Consider the following 21862-nt stretch of genomic DNA (forward strand, 5'->3'; position numbering starts at 1 on the left):
AATGTTTGCTTAATTTTACCCTCGCTCATTTGTTCTCTCAATAAAATCTGCATAAAGAATGGAGAAATAATAATTCTTTCAGCTTGTTCCAATTATTTTGAGAGCAAAGCTAATTCAGCTGAAGCAGCTTAAGAGCAACTTGACTCCGTTTCCACAGTTGAGGCTCTGTGCCAACAGAAGATGAGACACCTTCTATACTCCAGAGCGGTGTCGATATCTTCCTCTGGTTAAAATCTGGAACGTGCCCACGTTTGACTTTTGCATGGCTTTTTCTCTAGTCTTATGCCTTGCTGCTTACACCTGCCAAGTTCAGTGTTTCTGTGTCTTTTTCTCCTCTTTTGGACTACTGTTGTTCCCATGGCCCCTTACCAAAGCAGAAGAAATGGAATTGAGTGTATGGGCATTTACTGTGTCCATTGTGAGAAGCAAAAGGATTTTTCTATTGTCTCTGTCTCATCAGAAAGCACTTGTGGCTTAGTGACACTTTAGTATGATCCAATATGGTTATCCTTGAGGTTCTCTGTGGTTGCCAATGAGGCATCACATTTTTACACACATGAGTGGTTCTGAAAAACAGAGATGTAGATTTCTCCTGTGAATATAGAGGTGGGTAAGAAGATGGCAGTGTCCCTCTGTTGTCCTTCACAAACCACTTCAGTGGTGGGAAAGCATGGAATGGTGTGGCAGAGTTGCTTTCTGGTGGCTGGTTGTTACCAGAGGATCTTTCACAGCTGACACAGGACAAAGGGGGAACACCAGCTGCCAAACTGAATGGAAGCACAAGCCCAGCCTAACCCCTTACCAGGTATGGATGCTTGGCAGGGGCTGGTGGGTAACAGTGCTTTTTTCTCCTATGCTGGATATTCAGCAAGTTTGGAGGAGGGAGTACACTGTGGGCAAGGGGGCTCCTTCATCTCTCTTGCTCCCCAGCAACAGGCAGGGATGAGGAACTGGAAAAGTGGAAGAAGAGACTACGGAAAGAGAAACACAGCTAGGGGATCTGAAGTAATCTCAGATCAAAGACTTGCCTATGCAGGAAGCTCAATAAATGGCTCTGGGACATATTCCACTTATCCTGAAAGCTTTTCTCCTTAGCACTCCCTCGGTCTGCATGAGATGACCCCATCTGCGAATGTATGGAGAAAGACACGCTTAGGCATCTTCCTCTGGAGTAAAAGTACTGAATGACATGACATCCATAAGGGATAAAATCTTCTAAGAAGAGCATGATAGATGGGCGTGTTGCCAAAAGGGATGGAAAGGAAGGGATAGAAAAGGAGAGAAAATGTATCTAAGGAAATAAAAGAATTTTAAATTAAACCTGAGTGGAGAGTGTTTGTATGGACTGCAGGCCCTGGCTGTCACAGCGAACACTTGTCTGAGCAGAGAGAGAACTAGAATAGTTCTTAGTCTCTGCAACATGATACCTCTCAGTAGAAACTAAGGCTTTAATTTTATGATACCTTGAGGGGCCAAATCCAATCTGAGCATTATTATAGTGTTGGCACAACTCAGTCACGGAAGTTCCCTTTTTCTCTTTTTTGCCAGCCAAGCTTCCAAGCCTCACCAGGGGGAAAGCTGCAGTGCCTGAGCTTGTTCTGGCTTTATTGTGCTGGCTGGGGGTTCACCCTGGTACCTCAGAGAGATGGTCACAGGTGGGTAAGATGGCTCTTTGACTGGACAAGGAAACCTAGCCGAGGTTTACTAACAGAGTAATAAAAACCTCAAAATAGTCAAGGTGATGGCAAGAAAAGGTTCAAAGAAGCATGACAATCTGTGGCTCTGGAACAGTAGGGAGCACCTGCCACAGTGAGAAGAAAACAATACCATATTGGCTGCGGCACTTTGCTGCCAGGAATGCTGCTTTACAGACCGTGGGAGAAACCTCTCAGATGTGCTCTGACTTCTGCACTTGTTTGGTGAGCCAAGAATCAAGCCCCTTCCTTGGTTTTTACTTATATCATGCCCTAAAGCATCACAGAAGAGTGGAAAAAAGATATAAGCCCTTAGAAGAGAGGACAGGATAGTATAAAATGGGATTTCAATTCAGGTGGCAAGGAATAACTCTCCTCCAGCCCTGTGGATAGTGAATGCACTTAATGGGAAAGCAAGAGAAAGCACATATGACAGAGTCCTTCCCTAAACAGACAAGTCTATTTGTGACATACCCCTGATCCACATATCTGTCTCAAACCCTTTTTACTCTTTATACATTCCTCACCTCCACAGAAACACAAAAACAACTGAAATGAGCATAGTCAGAACGACCTCCAAAGTGTGGTGGTTTGATTTCAGCATTAAATCTCCCCTTGATGATTCACAGTGACACTGTATTGCCAATAGATTATAGGGTTGCAGCTATTTTCCACGCAGGAGAACACACAAAGAAACCCCTGCCAGCCCTTGCAGTGCTCTCAATCAAATAAAACCCCTTTAGCTTCCTGTTGCAGAGCTCTCTCTAGGATTCATGTATATTTTATCCAAGTTACACGCAGTTCTGATACTTGTTTCTAAAGTGCTTTAGTATGAATCCCAAGATGTACTGAAATGCTGCAGTGGCCCATTTAAAAAAAATCAAGGTTAGAGTAGAGAGAAAAAATGAAATGCCTTGACTCTATAGCATGCAATAAGAGCAAATTCTGCTCAACAGGCTTCTACTGATATAAATAAGCAGAAGAAACACGAACATATATCTCTATGAAATCATTTCACTCCTCTTAATTGTACCCTGAGAGCAGTAAGAACGAAGAGGAACTCCACTGTTTCACCTCTCATAAGTGAAGGTTCTGCAGTGATCTAAAGCTATTTTTTTGCCAGAAGTGTTTTTACGGGCCAACGCACATGTCAACACAGGAGACCTATAACCTCAGTGGTAAGCAATTACTCTGAAGATAGTTAATAACAATCTGAAGTAAGGAAAAAACCCCAAACTTATATTCACCAACTGGTATTTTTTTGTTCTTTTTTTTTTTTTTTTAATGTCTGAAGCTAAACTGGGAGATAAAGAATTGCAATGATCTTTTCAGAAGGAAGGAGTATGTTTATTAAATTTTTAAGCAGCATTTCATGACTCCTTTGTCCTTCAGATATTTCCAAATTTTAGACCAAGAAAGACGGACAGAAAACATGTTCTGGCTTTTAGGTTGAAGTCAGCAGGAGCCAGCATAGTGGAGGGGTGATTTAAATATAAAAAAAAAAAGTATTCATTTTGTATGCAATAAAGCTTTAGTACTTACAGCTGTCCTCTTCTTCAGTAATACACTTCACAACATAACAGGCATAGATGAAGCCTGCCAGCTGAAACAGAATGTAATAGTATTAGATGTCAGACAAATACAACAGAAAAACAAGAGACGGCTTTAGAAAAGCAACAACAGAAACAGAAACAAAATTCAACAGACTGTCTTTGATGAGGTATAAACATAATTCTCTACAACAGTTTAGTAATTTTAATTGGAAATAGTCAGGAGAATTTTGCATCTTTCTTGAATATCACATCCTTCAATAAAACTTCCAAAAATTGACCAAAATTTTTCCAATAACTAATAAACTTCTTTTTAATTATTGAAAACTAGAAAAGCAAATGAGTGGTTGGATCAATGGGTTTTTAGCCACTGATAATGTAAAGATTTCTGTCAAAATCAGATTTGTTATCCGACAAAACCTGGCTCTCTAGCAGAACTTTTTTTAAAGTCAGAACCTTGCCAACTAAACAAAGGACAAATTCAGTGCACTTGTAAACCAGCTTTATAGTGATATTTTATCACTTGAAATTATGGCTGTGGATTAATGGGACTTGTTCCTATATCTGCAATAGTCCTCAAGCCTCAAGACATATCTTCCACTTTGGATAGGTCTGGCTGTGTTTACATCAGCATCTCACACGGCAGCTGCAAAATTTGTATCTTGTTCCTTTCAATCCTCTCTGAAGAGCATGCCCAGAATTGAATTGTAAGCAGAAGCAATTGGATTTAAAGAAAATGAAAATCTCAAGCAGTTATTGAAGTGTCACCTGAAAAAAATAATACAAAAAGGAAGAAATGGCCAAAATCACACATCCAACAGGCCAGGTATCATATGAGTCCTCTGCTAGTCCCTCGAACAAGTTCTGTCATTGCCAAGGAGTCACATTAGAAGTAACAGAACAGATACTGGAGTAGCAACCCGAGCCATGTGTTCCATGCTTTACACAACTTCCTTAACATCTAGGTCTGGAGAGTTTTCTCTACTAAATAATAATAAATCATTTTTCACCCTTTAGCTCATTACTGAAATCTACACAGTAAGAAGTCAAAAGAATTCAAGTTGTTTGGTCTCTTTGTAGTGAAAAGTGAGCCATGCTGTCGAAATCTATTATTCTGCACAGGTCATCTCACAGAGATATTTTCATGAGCTGCAAGCCCATCTGTACACTTTGGGAATTGGTTCTTTATACAGATAATAAAAATACCTAGGTGTTCCAGCCAGGACAGAACTCTCTTTGTGCATGGTACAAAACCCATAATCTCTGGCTGAGGGAGATGATGCTCTTAATTTCAATTTGAGTAATCAGTGGGTTGGAAAGTAGAAAAAGTGAAATCTGAGAAACCATTATGAATGCTGGTTAGTGAAAATGGATTTTTTTTTTCATTAATCCAAGGCACATGTACAATCACTGCAATACTGTGGTTTCTTAGAGCCCTTAATATTACCAATATACAAATTAAATGCAAACAAATCCATTATATTTCCTAGTACATTCATACCTGAGGCAGTGACTGTGCCTAGTATACTCCAGGTCTTACACAGATATTCCTGGAAATTCTGTCAGTTTTCTATGTAGAAAGCTCCCCATACCCACAAATGCTAGCTTCTAACACATGTATGGGTTAGAGATGACTAAAGGGAAAAAAAAGGTCAGCCTCAAGGCTTTTCTGAAGAGATCAAGACTTGATTTGGAGATCACATTGAAGCCAGCACAGATATTGTCTGCTAACTGCTTAAGTTCCATTTGGGAGCCCAGAAGCTGCATTACAACAGAACTAAACCATTAATTTTGCCATTTATTATAAATCTGCCTTATAGTGCTGCTGGGAAGATTTTACACCTGGGAAGGATGAAATATTCACTACTGGACACAAAGAACTCACTGTACCAAGAACAGTGGCATTCAGCTAATATCAACATTTCATGTCTGTTTTATTGGATCACTATTCCCTTTCATTTCTTGGCTTCAAGACAGAGGGCTAATTTTCTCCACTGACTTATGCCCTGTATAACCCCATTGACTTCAATGACATTACATGAGGTTTAATTCAGCAATGAAGTAGGCCCAGAAAGGTTGTTCATAAATGATTCCGTTCTTGGATGTGAACCTCGGCTTAATAGTTTCTCTGTTCTCTTTCTACAGACCATCAGATCCCAGATAGTTGAATAGTTGCATCTCTAGTAGGCTGCTATGGTAATCCTTTTCTTGCAATACAGTTCAATACTTTACTATCTTCTAAACCACCACAGATTCACTTATTGTTAACTGAACTTCTCTTACAAAGCACAGCAAACAAACTGTATGACAAATGATGTTTACAGCTGATCTTCTAATTGTATTCAGTTACATCCCTTAAATCTCTAGGGAACTCCTTGGATATACAAGCAAATCCTACAGCATTTCATCAGATGAGCTTTTTGATTAAACGTGTGCCTTACAACTCAAGTTGTTCTGATCTAAGTACAAATGGAAGCTTTTTTCCCATGAGATAATCAGAGTTCATAAAATAAACCTCCCCTTCTTCCACATTTATCTAACCCTTTGCTTGGTACGCATAATAATTTTGGTTTAATTTAGATCTCACATTAGTTTTTTGGTTTTTTCTCTTTTTTGGCAATCAAGCAACTTCTCAGTTCTGATCCTGTGACAGCCATTCAGGATTTATCTTCTAATTGCATCAGCAGCAGTGGGCACAAATTCTGAGCTGAGGATAAGAAGCAAAAGTGGCAGCTTTTACTTTGATGATGCTCAATGACCTGAGCCCATGGTGACTACAGAGACCTCTGGGATAGAGATCAGGAACATGCTTTCTCCCCTATGGGCTAGGACTTCCCATAGGAAGGGTACCGCTCATCTACACACATAGCAGACATTTCTTGGGGATCAGACACCTAAATTGTTAATGAATTCCTGCAAGGATGAAGGGTTCTCACAAAATTTACCACCTTTGTTGTAGTGTAAGATGCACGTCTTTGACCTTTTGTCTCTAAGAAAAGCACACTGCAATGTACCTATGTACAGCAGAAAAAAAAAAATCCAAACAAAACTCTTCACTGAACACACTCCTCACCCTGGAGAAGAAGATGAGGGAAAAAAACAAATCAAATGAAAATGATAGAGGTCAGTCACATCACTTAATATATTCCTGGAAAGCCCTCAAACAGCAGCGCTCAGTGCAGTATAAGAATTACACAGAGTCTTCCCAATTCAGTATTTCCAAAAGATTTTTATCATATGTGAGAAAGAAGGAAATGAGTCTTCAGAGATAAAGAAGAGAAGGAGCCGGACTGTCTCACAAAATCACTTTAGAACTAGGAAATTCAGCTTGAAAACCCTTGCTGTTTTACATCCCTCCCTATTTATTTTTTTTAATTAACCAAGCTTTGTTTTTTATAAACCATGCAGTGATAAAAAGAAATAGGTGCAATGAACAGAAGTTCAGTTCTGGATCCTAGACCCATCAAGATTAGGTGTCTGCATCTGTCCCATTCATATTTTAATGCTGTATTATGGGCCTCTAGAGGAGAAGGAACCATTAATAACAACCCTGCTCATTTATACATGTAGTGATTAGTGAATGTATGTTTTCATGAACCTCATTTTCTGCAGCTTGAAAAAATTTGCTCTCTACAACTGTCCCTGATATGTCCATATGAGAGTATAAATGAGTACTGCTCTTTGCCTGCACCAGCTCCCTGGGTGTACTTTGAGGGCATCCTGTTGACCCTAATTTTACATACAATGATCTTAAACACTTGGGGTTTTTTTATTGGTTGTTTGAGTTTTTTCCCAATCTATAAACATTTTGATAAAACCAACTTTCCTTCTGCCAAGTTAAAAAGAAGAGAAGCAAAAGCCTAAAATAAATAAGCAATAAAACCGCACTACTGAAGCTTTGGTAATAAGATTAATTACAGAATAAAGTTAATGCATTTCATTACCTTATTATAGCCGTATAAGGCAAATAAAAAAGTAGATAGAATAGTCCCCACCCAAGTCAACAGTGTCCTGTTATGCTGTTAAAGACTCTTAGCAATCCTGAATTTCTGTATTTCCAGACTTGCTGAAAATATCAAGTGCTGTAATGGAACTTAATCAGAATTAGTATTGATCAAAATCGTGTCTTTTTTCTCACTTCTTTTATGGCGATGAATGTTTTTATACACTGCAAATAGCACCAGATTTTGGAAAAAAGCAATTATATAAAACAGCATCATTCTTGGTCAAGGCCCTCACATTTCCCTCCTCTAAAGCAATGTCTGTGTAGATAACTATTACGAGTTAACTTTATTGAGCTGGAAACCTGAAACAAAAGTGTGACAGGAAGGAGGAAACACAAACTAAAAGTGGGTAAGATCTAAGTGGGATAAGGTGATGAGGAGAACACTTGAGATGAAGATTAATGAGTTAAGGTTTATGGAAATGGTACGTAGTCTTGGCTTCATTGAATGAATATGTTTTATTCTATAACCTTACGTGGTCAGGAGAAATGGACCGTAGACTTAAAAAACACCAAACCCTTGTGTTTTCCTATGGGAAAATGTTACAGTATCTTCTGAAACAGCTGAGGCTTGTGTATTTACTTTTCATTATTAAGTTTTCTGTTTTAAGACCTAAGCAAAATATGGGCTAGTTCAAGCAATAATAATGCAGAAATACATGGAGATTAATTCTGGCCCTGGGAATGTTATATTGCAAAGGTTGGTGTTATATGTCTACCCATGTGCAAACTAATAATTTTTCTTGTAGTGGGCTGCACACATAAAGCCTTTATAATGCTCTGCATTTAAGGAACAGTGTTTCTTTAAAATGGATTTTTGAAGTCTGGAGATATCTATATATAGATATCTCCACATTATGAGCAACTCAAGAAATGGAGAATTATTATCTAGAAAGCTTCCAGTGTATTGATTCTCAGAAGAATAATACTCATTATTTAGCAGGAAAGGTGAGGCTGAGACCTTTCTATCAATATCTGTAAATTTAAGTTGGTGTCATGGGGGTTCTAAAGCTGCCCCCTACAAAAACCCTTTCAAGCACGATTTCACTGCCTGCAGCAGTGCCGCATAAGTGAGGGAATATCATTGCTGGAGTTTAATATAAAACTTAAGCTACATTCCATGGAAACTACTCTGTTGAGGTACGCTTTTATTTGTGCTTACATTTAACATTATGAGAACCCTGTCATTTCTCCAGGTTTAACTATCTTTCATCATAAAAGGAGCATTGGAAAACTATTGGTATAAGGCCAGGTTCCTGATGGGGAATAGACTATGTGGCCTTGCTGTCCTTATTCTACAAAATTAAATATCTATATGCTGACTGGAAAGAATTTTTCTTTAGTATGGCCAAGTAGCTTTATTTTGTGCAATAAAATAATTAATAAAAAAAGACAATGTTAAATTGACATGTCCACAATAGTATTTAGGGGGAAATTGTGAAATTTAAAAGCAAAGTCAACAAAAATGGAAATGTCTTAGGCTGTGTAGTTGTCAAATCATTTTTCTTTCCTCTCTTAAGTTGAAAAGTGCTCGAAAGGTTTGGTGTTTCTTTTTAGCAGACACAATAAAAACATGAATCATCAATACAGATGAGTCTGGACAAATTGGAACAGAGGACTGAAAAAATTGCATTTATTTCACCTAGTGCCTCATAATCTTTTTTATGTCATCTGTCTAGAAGGTGCTTAGCATAAAATGTTTATTTCTCAGCGGACTGTTCAATTTCCTGGAGATTTCCTTTTTGTATAAGCATTTGAAGATCACCGTGAAGACCTGCTAGAATGCTTTTGTTTGAAATCCTTCTAGGCTCTTGAGTGCAGTTCTATCTTGTTCAGGACAGCTGTTCCCTTAGCATCTTCCCTGGCAAGCTTTTTCAACTGATGAAGAGACTACAGAGGCGCTGAAAATCACAGCACTGACTTGTCAGAAAAGAGTTGTGCAAACCTTTGACAACAGTAGAAAGAAAGAGATACTTACCTGTTTTGTAGTTGTATTACAGACACTCAGCTTGACCCAAATTTCCAGAAAGTTTAAACTTTAGTGAGAGTTTTCTGCAATTTTGACCTAAAACTTTCTATGAATCTTCCCTCTTCCTAGGTATTTCAATGTGATTTATGCTTTTGATAACCACATGATATTTGGCACTTTTCCATGATTTTGTCTCAAGAGCTAAAGAGTAGGGTGTCCCTTTTCCTGCCTCAGACATGAATGACAACCTAAAAAACCTCTGAAAGGGGCTACCAACTTACATGAGATGGAACTAGGGATCGCTTATTGCTGACCTCTGTGTTAACTGCACTGCAGAGTACCTTGTGGATTCAGGCTTGGCACTGAACTTCACATTCCTGCTCCCACAGGCAAAATGCCCCAACCAGGACTCTCCTGGATTCCCTCAGGAAACTGAGGTAAGCATGTGTCATGGGGCAGAGGGGAGGCCACAGCAGGCTGACTTCTGCAGATCCCCAGGTCACAGTTCAGAGCAAGGATAGGACTGGGAAGAAGGAGCAAATTCTCCACCAGCTGCATTCAGCAGGTACTGGGTGCAGCTTAAATGCACATTGCTCAGTGCAGGCTGAATGCATTACTGCTGCCAAAAAAAAACATGTAAAAAACTGGAGAACTTTTAATTTTCTCTTTCTTCTTTCGTGGAATTGTCACTATTTTAATATTTTCTCACTTGATTAAGGTTAAGGAAGATATTTGGATACATATTTTTTGTTAATTCCATCCGATCCAAGTGTATGGGAAGTCCTGAAGATGGAAAAGTCTGTTGCTCTGTTTCCTCTCATGGTGTATCTCTGTAACCTAACTTGTCACTTGTAGAACAGAGTTCTGATGCATGGGCATCAACAGTGTATGGTGGCTGCTGTTCACATCAAAAGGATTTAGCCATTAGAGCTGTGTAGATTGGGAAAAATAATTCCATTTATTTTTAAAACAAGGCAAACTGCCTCTTTCTATTTGGTAACACCAAAAAACCAAAACAAAGAATGAAGATAAAACAAAAAAAAACCTACAGTGAAAGGGTTTAAAATACTCATCACCCCGTTTTTTTCTGTTTATAGTAGGAATGGATTATTAAAGTGTAAGTATACATGTGCCTATATGTGGGCTTTGCTCTTAAGGGTTTATAGCACAGAAACTTCTATGAAAAGAAACTTTGGAACTTTTACTCTTCTTGTCTTCTGGGAAAGCTTTGGAATGGTTTAATCATCTGGCTTTGGTATCTTACTGCCTTTGGCAGCAGTAGCTTTTCTTATCATTATGTGTAACTGTGTGTCACCTTTTCCAGACAGTCACAGGATTAGGATAAGAAAAATTGGTTCTTTATGCTGCTGATCTAACAAAGCCACAGAATCCTTACAGCCCACCAAATGAATGCCTAGCATTTTAAACTGAACTGTGTTAGAAGAAACAGTTGATTATCAATGCTATGCACTCTTGAGGGCAGCAGGAAAAAAAAGTGTATTTGAAATTTGTGCAGATTGTATAGGGGGAAATATTTTGATGGTACAAGAGAGCTCTGAATTCCTGATAAACAAACACATATGAGTACTTCTGTTCAGTGAAAATTCATCCCTCCATGCTGAAGCACCCATATGGCAAATAAACCTCGATGTTTTGAGTGTGAACACTGGGCCCTCTGATCTGGGAAACAGAACCATTTAGAGGAGAGTAAGTAGAAGATGAGATGTTGTTGTGTCTGCCAGTTTCTCAGGACTGTGGCAAATCACGAAAACTGTACAAAGTAAAAATTCAGAAAGGAAGCATAGGCAATTTGCTCTTCTCCATCATTATATGTTTGATTAAATTAGATCATTGCTGTCACATAAGCGAGAGCCAGCAAATTTCATCAGAGGTAAGTGACTTTCCAGTAACAACTGACTCTTTCCCTGTGATGCTATTTGTTTTCCCTGTCATGAATTGCTGTTTATTTGAAGGCTCTGATGATGGTCACAGGGTCAGGAAACTTCATGGAACATGACAGCTTTGGCAGTGCACTGACTTCATGGTCGTGGTCATGTTGTAACAGCCTAATAATGTTCTGATCAAAATGTTCCTCCAACAGCTGGTGATGGTGGTGCTGACAAGGTAGATGGATGTATGGTATGCAAAGTGCACAGCACAGCTGATGCAGCCCTTCAGCACCCTGAAGAGTCAAGCTCATTACTTTAACATATAAAAAGAAAAACAAATAAGATATTAGTAGGAACAGCTCTAGATAGTAGGATCTAGATGAATAGGGCTTGAACTTGTAAAACCTGAATTTTGATTGATTATCAAAATACAATAATACAATAATTCAGAAGCCCAGTGGGAATTGTAGATTCTTAACAACAGAAGAACTGACATATCTCTTTGGTAGTGCCCTTAGCAGCAGAGCTACCAGGAAGGTGTCTAAGTCAGGTGGAGAGTTTGTCTGTAGGATATGGGAAGGTGGGATACCTGACAGGGAAGCCTCTGTCTTTGGCAATGCATGTAAGGAAGATGAGGAAGAATGAACGTATTTTAAACGCAATAATTCCCTCAACCCTCACGCTCTGGAGTAAGGAAATAGAGGTATCTCAGTGAAAATGCAAAGCAGCATGCATAGGGTGCTCCACATCATTGCACCTCCCTAGGATCCATACGTCTAGCAAATGCATTTTTGCTCTAGGTGCACAATATAATAGCATCAAGTGTCAGGGGGGTTTCAAGGTCAATAAAACCTCTTCCTGTGGTATCTAATGTTTAAAGTAACTGAACTCAGCTAATGTTGCAATGCTATTTTTCCTCTCAGCATTAGCCTACTGCAGGCTTTTTCCACCTTTGTAATCTATAATAAAAGATATGTTTCAGACTACCTTTTCTGTTTGGCAAAATCAACTAAGCAGGCTTCAAAAAGCAAATGCCAAAGTGCTCTGCGGAAACCTTTCCTGCAAAAGGAGAACCACTGGAGAGTTTAAATGAATATCACACCATGCAGCCTAGGCTGGTACGATGAGAGATTATGCTCCAGAGGCTCCAAGTGGAAGGACAGTTTGAATTCCATGGCCAAAGGCACCTTTCCCCTTAAAGCTCTTCTCCTGAAGGGCAGGGGATCATTCCCTTGTTTATTCAGCATGAAAAATAGTGATCTCCTTGCTTTGAATGGAAATAGCTTGATGGCAGAGATCCCAGTCACCGCCTGGGGTGGCAGAATACATATGAATAAATTCTGCAATATGTGTGACCAAAAAAAAATAATTGAACCTTTTAGCTGAAGATTCCAGTAACATCATATCACATGAGGCATTTTGGGGGAATGACAAATTACAAAGAGAGAACATTCTCGGAAAGGCCATGTCCTCAGAGTCTGTGCCTCATCGCAGGGAGTTAAGTGGTTGAGTTATATATCTGACAGTTTATGAACCTTGTTAATATAATGCAGTACCTGGGAGTGTGCCAGCCATGGTGATCAAGGAAGTCTGAATTAGACCTCTGCCATCAACAGACATCAGACGTCCATTTAAAAATAAATGTTTTGTCTGAACTGGGCATGTCTCTCCCTAAAGCAGTGATTACCAGCTTGAAGCTCTGTGTAGCTCTCAGGAACACAGGACACATCTCTTCCCTCTGTCTCAGTAACAACCTATTTAATGTGTTGATGAAAAAGCTGCTTTGGTAGGAAGAACACAAGTGACTTTGACATGCTAATCGCCATGAAAAATGTGAGGTTTGTGTTTTCTTTAACCCACATGTGGTGAAGGCTGCAGCTTTGTCACCTGTTCCAGGCTCAGGGCACTCAGGGCAACCCATCTAGTGGCAGATTGGGATGCCTTGGCCCCAGCAGGAAAGGTGAGGGAAAGCTTCTGCACTAGTGGTTTCCAGCCAGCTTCAACACTGGCAATGGACTGTCTGAAATGAGAGCAAAAGCCATAGCCCTTTTCCTTCTGCTCTGACAACAACACACGCAGTAGCCACCATGCTGGTACAGCAGCTGTGTTCCTTCTTTGTCCCTGAAAACGGTCTGCCTTTCTTCTACATAAGTATCAAAACAGTGAAATCCAGTCAGATTTTATTTTTTTTTCTTTTTTTCTTACAAAGTCTGTAACATTCAGATAATGGTGCCTGTTTCACCGGGGCAATGTAAGGTTACAGTAATTACTATGACTTTTGGTTTGAGTTTTTGCATCAAAAGCATGAAAAGTGTTACAACTGCATATTCTATTCTAAATTCTTATTAATCCATTATATGAGATTATTCCGTGCAGAATACCAGCAATATGTTAATGCTTTATTTTTAATATTGTTTATATTTAATTTATGTATTCCGACTGCTTATAGTGTCATTTCCTTTGCAATTCTCTGTCAAAAATACATATTTGGTAGATAGAAATTTAGTGTTATTGACTTGAATAGATACACCAACTCTTTGAAAAATGAGACAATATTATATCCTACTGAGGGTCAGAGAAGAAATGATTCTTAGATGTTTGGTTCCCTCTACATCACCAGTTCATTGTCAGAATTGAGAAATATTTCATCTGGTTGTGTTGCCTTGGCAGAATAAAGGGTAGAAGGATAATTTAACTGGAGAGACATGAAAGAACACAACACTGTGCAATGAGGTCCAACTTGCACAGCCATCTCTGAAGACCTCTGAGCTGTGCAGCTGCACAGCAGCAATAAACATAGTATAAAGCTATGTTTAGTGAGGGTCTTTTTTTCTCTGGTTTCTTATATATGCAGAGTAAATGGAAAAAGGTCTATTGATATCTTTAAAAGTTAATGAAAGAGTTTTAAGGAAAGTGTGCATAGAGTTGAGTTAGACTTCTCAGGAGAAGGAATAAAAAACTTCTGTTGTCACAGGTCAGTTCTAATCATGTTTCCAATTCAAGAGCTTTAATCTGAAATATTTTCTATAATTTAGGCTCTTTTCAAATATCCAGATACATGATGCTAGTCAGCAGCAAACAAAGTTGTACCTACTAGGAAGCATCAGGAGAATGTTCCAAAGGAAGATGAAAAACATTAATTGCAGTATAAGGCACTGGAGAACTGCTTTGAGAAAAATGAAACAGCACTTGAAGGCACAAAGTGTGTTGTCAGAGAGGAAAGAAGGGTTAACACACAGATAGAAAAAGAGACCACGTGCTCAAGTGCACACAGGCATGCTGACTTGCCCTTCATTTTTCACTGTGCCCTAATGGTAGAGTGTATTATCTAATGCAAAAAAGAGAATACTGGGAATTAGGAGATGTGTCTGTACTATCTAGCAGCTGCCCATTTCAAGTCATAGAATCACGGACACCTACTGACACACAAGAGACACTCAGGCTTGCCCCCATCTTTAGCTATGTAGTTTGCTAGTGCATGAAGACATACGACTTCATCAAAACTCATGAGTTAGAAAGTTAGTTATTTAAAATGATTATGTGATTATGAAGTCAATAGTTAGGGAATTACTACATTATTTAGATACAATATTTATTGTGAAACTGCCCTGCTTTACAGAGTAGACAAAACTAGATGTCTTCACTGTTTGCTCTCAGCATTCTCATCTTTCCATGTGACATTATTTATGTCACACCTAGAGCATCACAGATCATGCCTTTTTGCATGATTTGTGAAGTTAACTAATAGAAAGTAAAAAACTTCAACCCAAACCCTACCTTAATCATCTAAAATACAACATATTCAACAAATAAAATTATTAAACACCTTGGCATTACCAGGTAAATATGGAAATTGCTCTCTGTTAGGAGAAATGACAGTTTATGATGTTATGTAGAAAACCCTTACTTTGAGTTAGTGAATGGTCCTTACCAGCTACTTTGGACTTCTGCCTTCTACAGTGACAAGGTGCCAGAAATGATAATTGAATGTATGTGCTGCTATGTTACAAATCATTGTGAAAAGTGATTACTCCATGAGCCACATATTTGCAGAAAACTAGCAATCCCTTTGACCAGATTCTGGTTTGTAACTCACCCAGAAATTTTAGCAAGTTATTCCACTTGCACAAGAGAGAAAAAAAATGGGCAGAGTGGACAAATAACTTGTATAAAGTAAATCTGCCATAGAAACTCCATTTTTAAACTGACTGAGAGACTTAGGAGCTCACTGATGACCTTTAGGTGAAGTGTGTGAATGATTTTTATAGTGGGATTTGAGACCTTTTGACAAAATTTTATTCTTTATAAACATCATGTTTTTTATCCTATTTGATAGCAGTAAATGAAAAGTGATAGTTGTATTTTGTCCACACAAACTCAAGAGAATTTCAATGAAATCATAACATTTATTGATAAACCTAGCTAATCAGGTGAATAAACTCTGGAACCTTTCACTATGTAGGAAAACAATTGCTTTTCAATAACTCCATCCCTATTATCATTTATTAATTTGCTAAATGCTGTGCACATCACTAAGAGGGTTACTGAAACTGAAGATACACATTAATATATTGTTTGATCTAAGATTTAAAACAAACCACATTATATCTGTGAAGGTTCTTCTTGTTACAGATGAGCTACATTTCATAAACTCAGAATTATTTGGTTTGTCACATTCAGTGCAGTAAAACACTAATACTATCTTTTGAATATTCAAGAAGATATTTGGCAAGTTCTTAGAAACTGAGTAACAGTATTAGTGGGCAAGAAATCATGAATCTGTGGGAACATATGTTTGCAGCATGAACACAGAAATATATAGGTATAACACACTAGGTATGCAAGTCCAGTGGAAGGCTGGAGACATTGAGAATAAATTTAGAGTTATAAAAAATGAAGGAAAAACAGACTCTGACACCCCCCCCCAGTGTGTTATTCCAAAACAAAAAGAAACAGCAGCCAAAAATTCAGTGAACAGGAACTGGAATGGCAGCAGGCCTTATTAGAGATAAAGGATTTGCAAGGTTTGACATACGAATGTGCTACTCAAATAAAATAGATCCTTTGCTTGGATGTCTACAAACCAGAGTGTACACAGGTTCAATAAGAAGGTCTCTGTTTCCCGAAGAACTGAAGCATATCAGATACATTAATAATACTAAAGAAATAGGTTAAAACTGAGGTTGAAAATGACAACAGATTTCATTAAAAAAATCATTAGGGCAGAAACTTCCCATTTCCGAAAGTGTTGCAAGTAGTATCTAAATTTGGTTAAGTAGGTCTAACCTGGTGGTCTTGGTCCCTTTGCTTGAATGACTAGGGACCTGGTTGGGACAAGCAGAGCTTCTGGTTAGCATGTATTCCCAGATATTTTTTCTGTAGAAACCAAGGCATCAGGAAGGAAGAGATAAGTGTGTGCTTATATCTGAGCTCAGTCTGGGCCTATGACAGTGGATATCTTTCTTTTACAACCTTTGCAGTCTTTTGTTCACATTTTCAGAGGTCTGCTGTTCCTCTGCAAAGCAAATGAGGTTTGCAGAGGCAACTGGCTGCTTATGTGCCCAGAAAGTCTCTGTGCTCACAAGTTTCTCATGAAAACTCTGCAAAATTGTCAGAGAAGGCTCAATTCCACAATAAGTTGTTAGAATTCATGCTTAATATGTGCCTAATTAGTAGGTACTTACCTCTGAATTTCACTGTGATCTTCAGCATGCAGCAATCTAGACATGAAGGAAGACTTTATAGAAGTGGGTAACAAACAGATGTGAAGCCATACTGGTATTCAGAGAGATGTTAATTGCATAATTCATGAAGATATCTATTTTATCTGGAGGATGGCACATAGCACAAAAGCCTGCCTTGGGATTCTTCTGTTCCTCATTCATATTGTTTGGTCAAGCCATCTCACTAAACTTCAACACAAAATCTGGATAATGATTCTTCATCCATCTGATCTGAATCTGACATTCTCTGTTCTTTTGGAGATATCCTTCCAAATTCTTTTTAGCTTTCTTTTTAGGTCATTATATTTCTGTACCAAATATAAAGGTCCTGATAATGGCATATTTTTTTCTTCTTTCTTATATTGATTTACTTGATCTTGAGCTCTTACTGAGTACACTAAGTAATGCAGTTGTCTTCACTGTCCTTACTGCTGCCTCAGTCAAGCACAGACTTTCACTACTGATAACAATATTTTTTTCAATCAATTTAGAGTCATCTTTTGCATTTTTCACATGCACCTTTTTGCATTTTTTCATTATTTATGGCTTCTTCACATCGATACTGGGTGTATCATGGGGAGATTCTATATTCTAATATAATATCTTTTTTCTTCTGTATGTCGACTATTGTGTTTCCTGCTGTCAAGCAGCAGAAATTGTGGCCATATAGTTTCTATTAAATGTGTGTTGACTTCTTGTACTATTTCCATCAAATCTGTTTTTCCCCTTGTCAACCCCTATAGTACACATGGAGAAATATAAACGAGTATACTTGCATACAAATATACAAGTAAAGATGGAAAGATGTCACAAGTATACTGTAATGTTGAATTAGCAGCAGCATTTATAGTTAACCTTAGCATAACATGTTGTTTGAATGTAACGACTGTGGTATGCATACTAATTTTGAAATACTTTCCCATTAGGCCATCTTTGCCATGAATTATTCACTTTTTCAAAATGAACAAAGTAATATCAAGGCAATCCCTGTACTTAGTGAGACATTAATGGAATACGAATATAGTGATGTTTCTTCTAAAAGCCAAATATTCTTGCTAGTTGCTTCACTTTTTGTGACAGAGGGGAATGGCCATGATAGAAATGTCAGGCCTATTGTTTTGCCCTCAAGTTTTACTTGCTCAGCAGCTTCTGAAGCTTTCACCTCACGAATCATCAGCACACTTGGTGCGATTATAATTATCTTCCTTTTTTCCCCCATAAATGTGAGAAAAAATGCTGACTAGCTTTCCTGTGTATTCACTGGCAAGAGACAGGCACCTACAGAATGAACAAAACTTTCCACCTATTTCAGGCACCTAAATTATGTAAAATAGGTATGGATGAACTCTCCAGAAATGTCTGCTTTGTTTCATGTCTGGGAAAGAAACCCCAATGCTGTCTAGTTTCAGCTTTGAGATGACTGAAGCCTGGTGATTTGAGTTAATCCTACTCTAAAAGAACAAGGTAGGAGGTTCAGAGCTTTTATATGCCTAAAACAATCTTAAAAACTGACTGAATTTAGAATATGCAGACTGGAGGACTGTATCAGGGGTTAATTATGCTGATACTTTTGGTCTGTGTTTGGCCCAGCCACCCGTAAAAGTTTTGTTCTTTCCCTGCCAAGTTATGAGAAAACAAGCACTGATAAAACCGGAACTTCGTCCTTGAAGAGAGTATAAACTATATTTAATTGCTGTTTTATGATTGGCTGATCATACTCCAAGGTCGCTCGAAGGAGAAATTGAAGACTATGGGTATGAAGTAAACCCCTGGACTCTTTTGGAAAAGACCCCCTCAGGTGCAGTGCACAGGCGTGGCGAAAGCCATGCATGCACAGAATAAATGCTACTTGCATAACGGGGGATAGGACTAAGGGCCTCTGGCTGGGCAGTGCTGACCACCTGCCTCAACCTGCCTAGGTTGAGGTCACTCAGTTAATTGTATAAAAGCAGATAGCTCTTTCTCGGAGAGAAGCAAGCTTTGCCTCAACGACAAAGTTGCCTTTTGGCAGGGACACCTGCCAATTTGTGAGTCTACTCTCTCTGGGAATGCAGCTCCTGCTATGGGTAATTATGGGTACGCTAGGTCGGTAAGATAACTTTATATGCAACAGCTGGGTGACTGGGGAAGTCTTACTGAGGGCTTATTTCTCTCCTCCCTCCTCTCTTTTGGGTTTGTTCGTTTTGTTGGCCACCTCCTGGTAATAAATATTAGTTTGGTTGAGCTTTTAATGGTGTCATGGTTTCAGCTTCAGTATGCTCCGAACCCTCCCTAATACAAGGACTGACTCTCCTTCAGAGAAATCTCGACATCTTGGTAGTGCAAGTACAAGCAAACAAAGTGTTTGAATGCAGAGAAGCAGGAAAGCCTGTCTCACGGATGGGGTGTCTGTGGAGTACTGACTCCGGACCTGTGGTTCACAGTGCATAATTAGTGCAATGTGGATTTCCAGTTTAACACAGCTGTTGAGAAATACATTTAATGCCTTTAACTTGTTGTAGAGTTGCAGTGTAAGATGCTGGTTGAGCTCTGAGACCAGGAGCCCAAGGCAAGAGACCACAGAGTGGCTCCTGGTTGGTCAGACAGGGGAGTTTCCTTAACACAGAGGCTAAACAGATTGTGTGCTCTGTGGTTATTTAAATGGAAACTCTGTCTAAATAAGAATGATATATTTTTTCTATACTTAACACTGGTACTATTCACGGTTGTTTCCAATATATTCTTCTGTGTCCCTCCAGGACAGATTTTGAAAAAATAGAGAAGGTTCAGAGAAGAGCTGTGAGAGTGATTAGAGGACAAGGGGGAGGAGATTTAAGTAGATGAGCTAAGTAAAGGAGTTTAAATTTCATTATAAATCACAAAACCAGCCAGTAAAATATTGCTAAGGACAGGATGATGTACTTTTTCAAATCATTGTATTGTAAGCGTCTGGACTGAAAGCTAGAAATTTAGACAAGTTAAAGGTAAATTTTAATAAGAATGGTAGTAAGCTTTCTATTGTGGGACATTTTAAGATCAATATTAAATGTATTTTTACTTCAGACAGGAATTAATTCAGGGAATCTCTATGCCCTGTGTTATGCAGGAGGTCAAATTAGGTAATTGAAGCATTTTTTTCTGTCCTTGTGGTTTTCTACTATAATATGGTATATGCAATATTGCTATGTAATAATTTTAGTGTATAGGAGTATTTATGAAAGAAATTAATTCTGGAAATGGGGGGAAATGAGCAGTTTGCTTTAATGGAAGAATAATAGAAAAACTTATACTGATAGTAAAATATTTGCAATTAATATCTAGCTTGCTCAGGTACAGTGGAGTACAATTACCCTCAACTGTATTATGATTTCTTTTACTATTTTCTTCTTGAGTAAATTAACTTCAATTTGCAGATTCAGTAATAAGTAGCACAGTGCATATTACACCATTATTACTACACCTAATTCATTAGACATAATTTACATTGTTATTTATATAAGTAAATCTAAAGAATCCCAGGAAAGGGGTAACCAGCTTATTCCAGAACTCAGCTTAGTATGTAATATGGAAAGATGGGGAAAAAAGGCACACCTCAAAAGTTTCAACCCTTTTGTCAGGAATTGCCTGTGATTTTTCAGAAAGGAAGAAAGTACTATCTTAAAACATACCTCCAAAACAAAAGGCAGAGACTTAGAGAAGGCAAAGAGCACTTGGGAATAGGGCAAAGAGAAAACAATGAGGGAACATGTCACGTTGACTCTCTCTTTCACAACTTCCTTTCTTTTTTTTAATTTTTCATTTTTTCTGGAGCATATTATTTTTGACTTGCCTATTCTACAGAGAGCTGTGGATTAATATGAAATGTGCAGAGGGATGAAATTTCAAAATAGACATAGTACTGCTGGCAGGAGGTTGCCTGAGGCAAACACAGCTCCTCTCTGCTGATCACTGTATAACCACAGTGCCAGATATTTCCTCTTATGAAATGATCAGGTGCAGAGACTTCAAGGCTACAAGTACACTGGGGTAGCATACTGCTGGTGGAGCCCTCCCTCATCAGCAAGTAGCCTTCATGAAACATATAAAAAGAAGTGAACTGTAGAGCCAGCAATGACAGGAAGCCGCACAGTGGCATAAATCAAGTGCCCTATGGAATAAGGCCACACTAATGATGCAGAGACATGGCAAAAGTGGAAATATTTTGTCTTCATAAAGCAGAGTACATTCTTGGGACCTGGACAATTAATGATACAGGGGAAGATACTCTGGATATGGCTCTGTCATGAAATAGGAAAGGGCAAGGGCCAGTCTCTGGCTTCAAGGCCAAATTGTGTAGACTGGCTTTTGCTACACTGCTTTGGTGCAGCTCCAGCTAAAGCACAGGGGCCATGCACAGGCTGCACAGCACTTAACAGCACTTAACTGCTTGTAAGTCCGGTGTGGTATAGACTTATAGCTCTGAGGCAATGTCATCTTCTCTGTGTTTTGTTTTGTTGTTTTTTTTCCCATTCAAAGTGTCTGAAACAATGAGGGCTGTGTCACAGCCCAACAAGGAGCATTAATGTCTTCTAGGCTTTACATCCAGCTTTAGTTTAGTAACTACTTAAGTAAATATTAAAGCACAGGGTCAAGGAAAGTTATAGACACTACCATAAAAACCAACTTTTCCTTCTGTGTCTGTTTTCTGTTTCTGTCTTCACTATGACAAAACCATTCTGTGAGAATTGTTTTCTATGAGAAAAATGTAGAGATGTGATATAAGCATTTTATGGCAGTGAAAGTGTATACTCTCAGAAATCAAAACATACAAAATAATACTGTATGTTCTTGAGCCATTTTTTGAGATTAAGATTAAATACAGTAAAACCTGCACAGCAGAAGCTTTTCTGCATATAGCACCACTTGTCCAGCTCTTCACTAGAATTGATGAATCTGAACTGTCTTTCCCACATACACCTTAAAGCCAACAAAAATAAGTAATTCCAACAAATTTCTCTTTTTCCCCTCCACATAAGCCAAGGAATATACAAGATTATAGCAAAGTAGCAGGTAACT

The 21862-nt window shown here is 38.5% G+C and overlaps 1 protein-coding gene across 3 annotated transcripts in view; it reads right to left on the bottom strand.

Annotated features, from left to right (window-relative positions):
* Nucleotides 1-21862, bottom strand: part of NKAIN2 (sodium/potassium transporting ATPase interacting 2) — a 293614-nt gene that overhangs the window by 23947 nt on the left and 247805 nt on the right. For all 3 annotated transcript variants that reach the window (XM_029962848.1, XM_029962849.1, XM_029962850.1), the window contains one exon: nucleotides 3237-3297. In XM_029962848.1, the coding sequence (XP_029818708.1) occupies nucleotides 3237-3297 (61 nt within the window). The remainder of the gene's footprint in view (nucleotides 1-3236; nucleotides 3298-21862) is intronic.

Source organism: Manacus vitellinus, unplaced genomic scaffold, assembly GCF_001715985.3.
Source record: "Manacus vitellinus isolate BGI_N305 unplaced genomic scaffold, ASM171598v3 scaffold_4_pilon, whole genome shotgun sequence".
In the NCBI taxonomy this organism is placed as follows: Eukaryota; Metazoa; Chordata; class Aves; order Passeriformes; family Pipridae; genus Manacus; species Manacus vitellinus.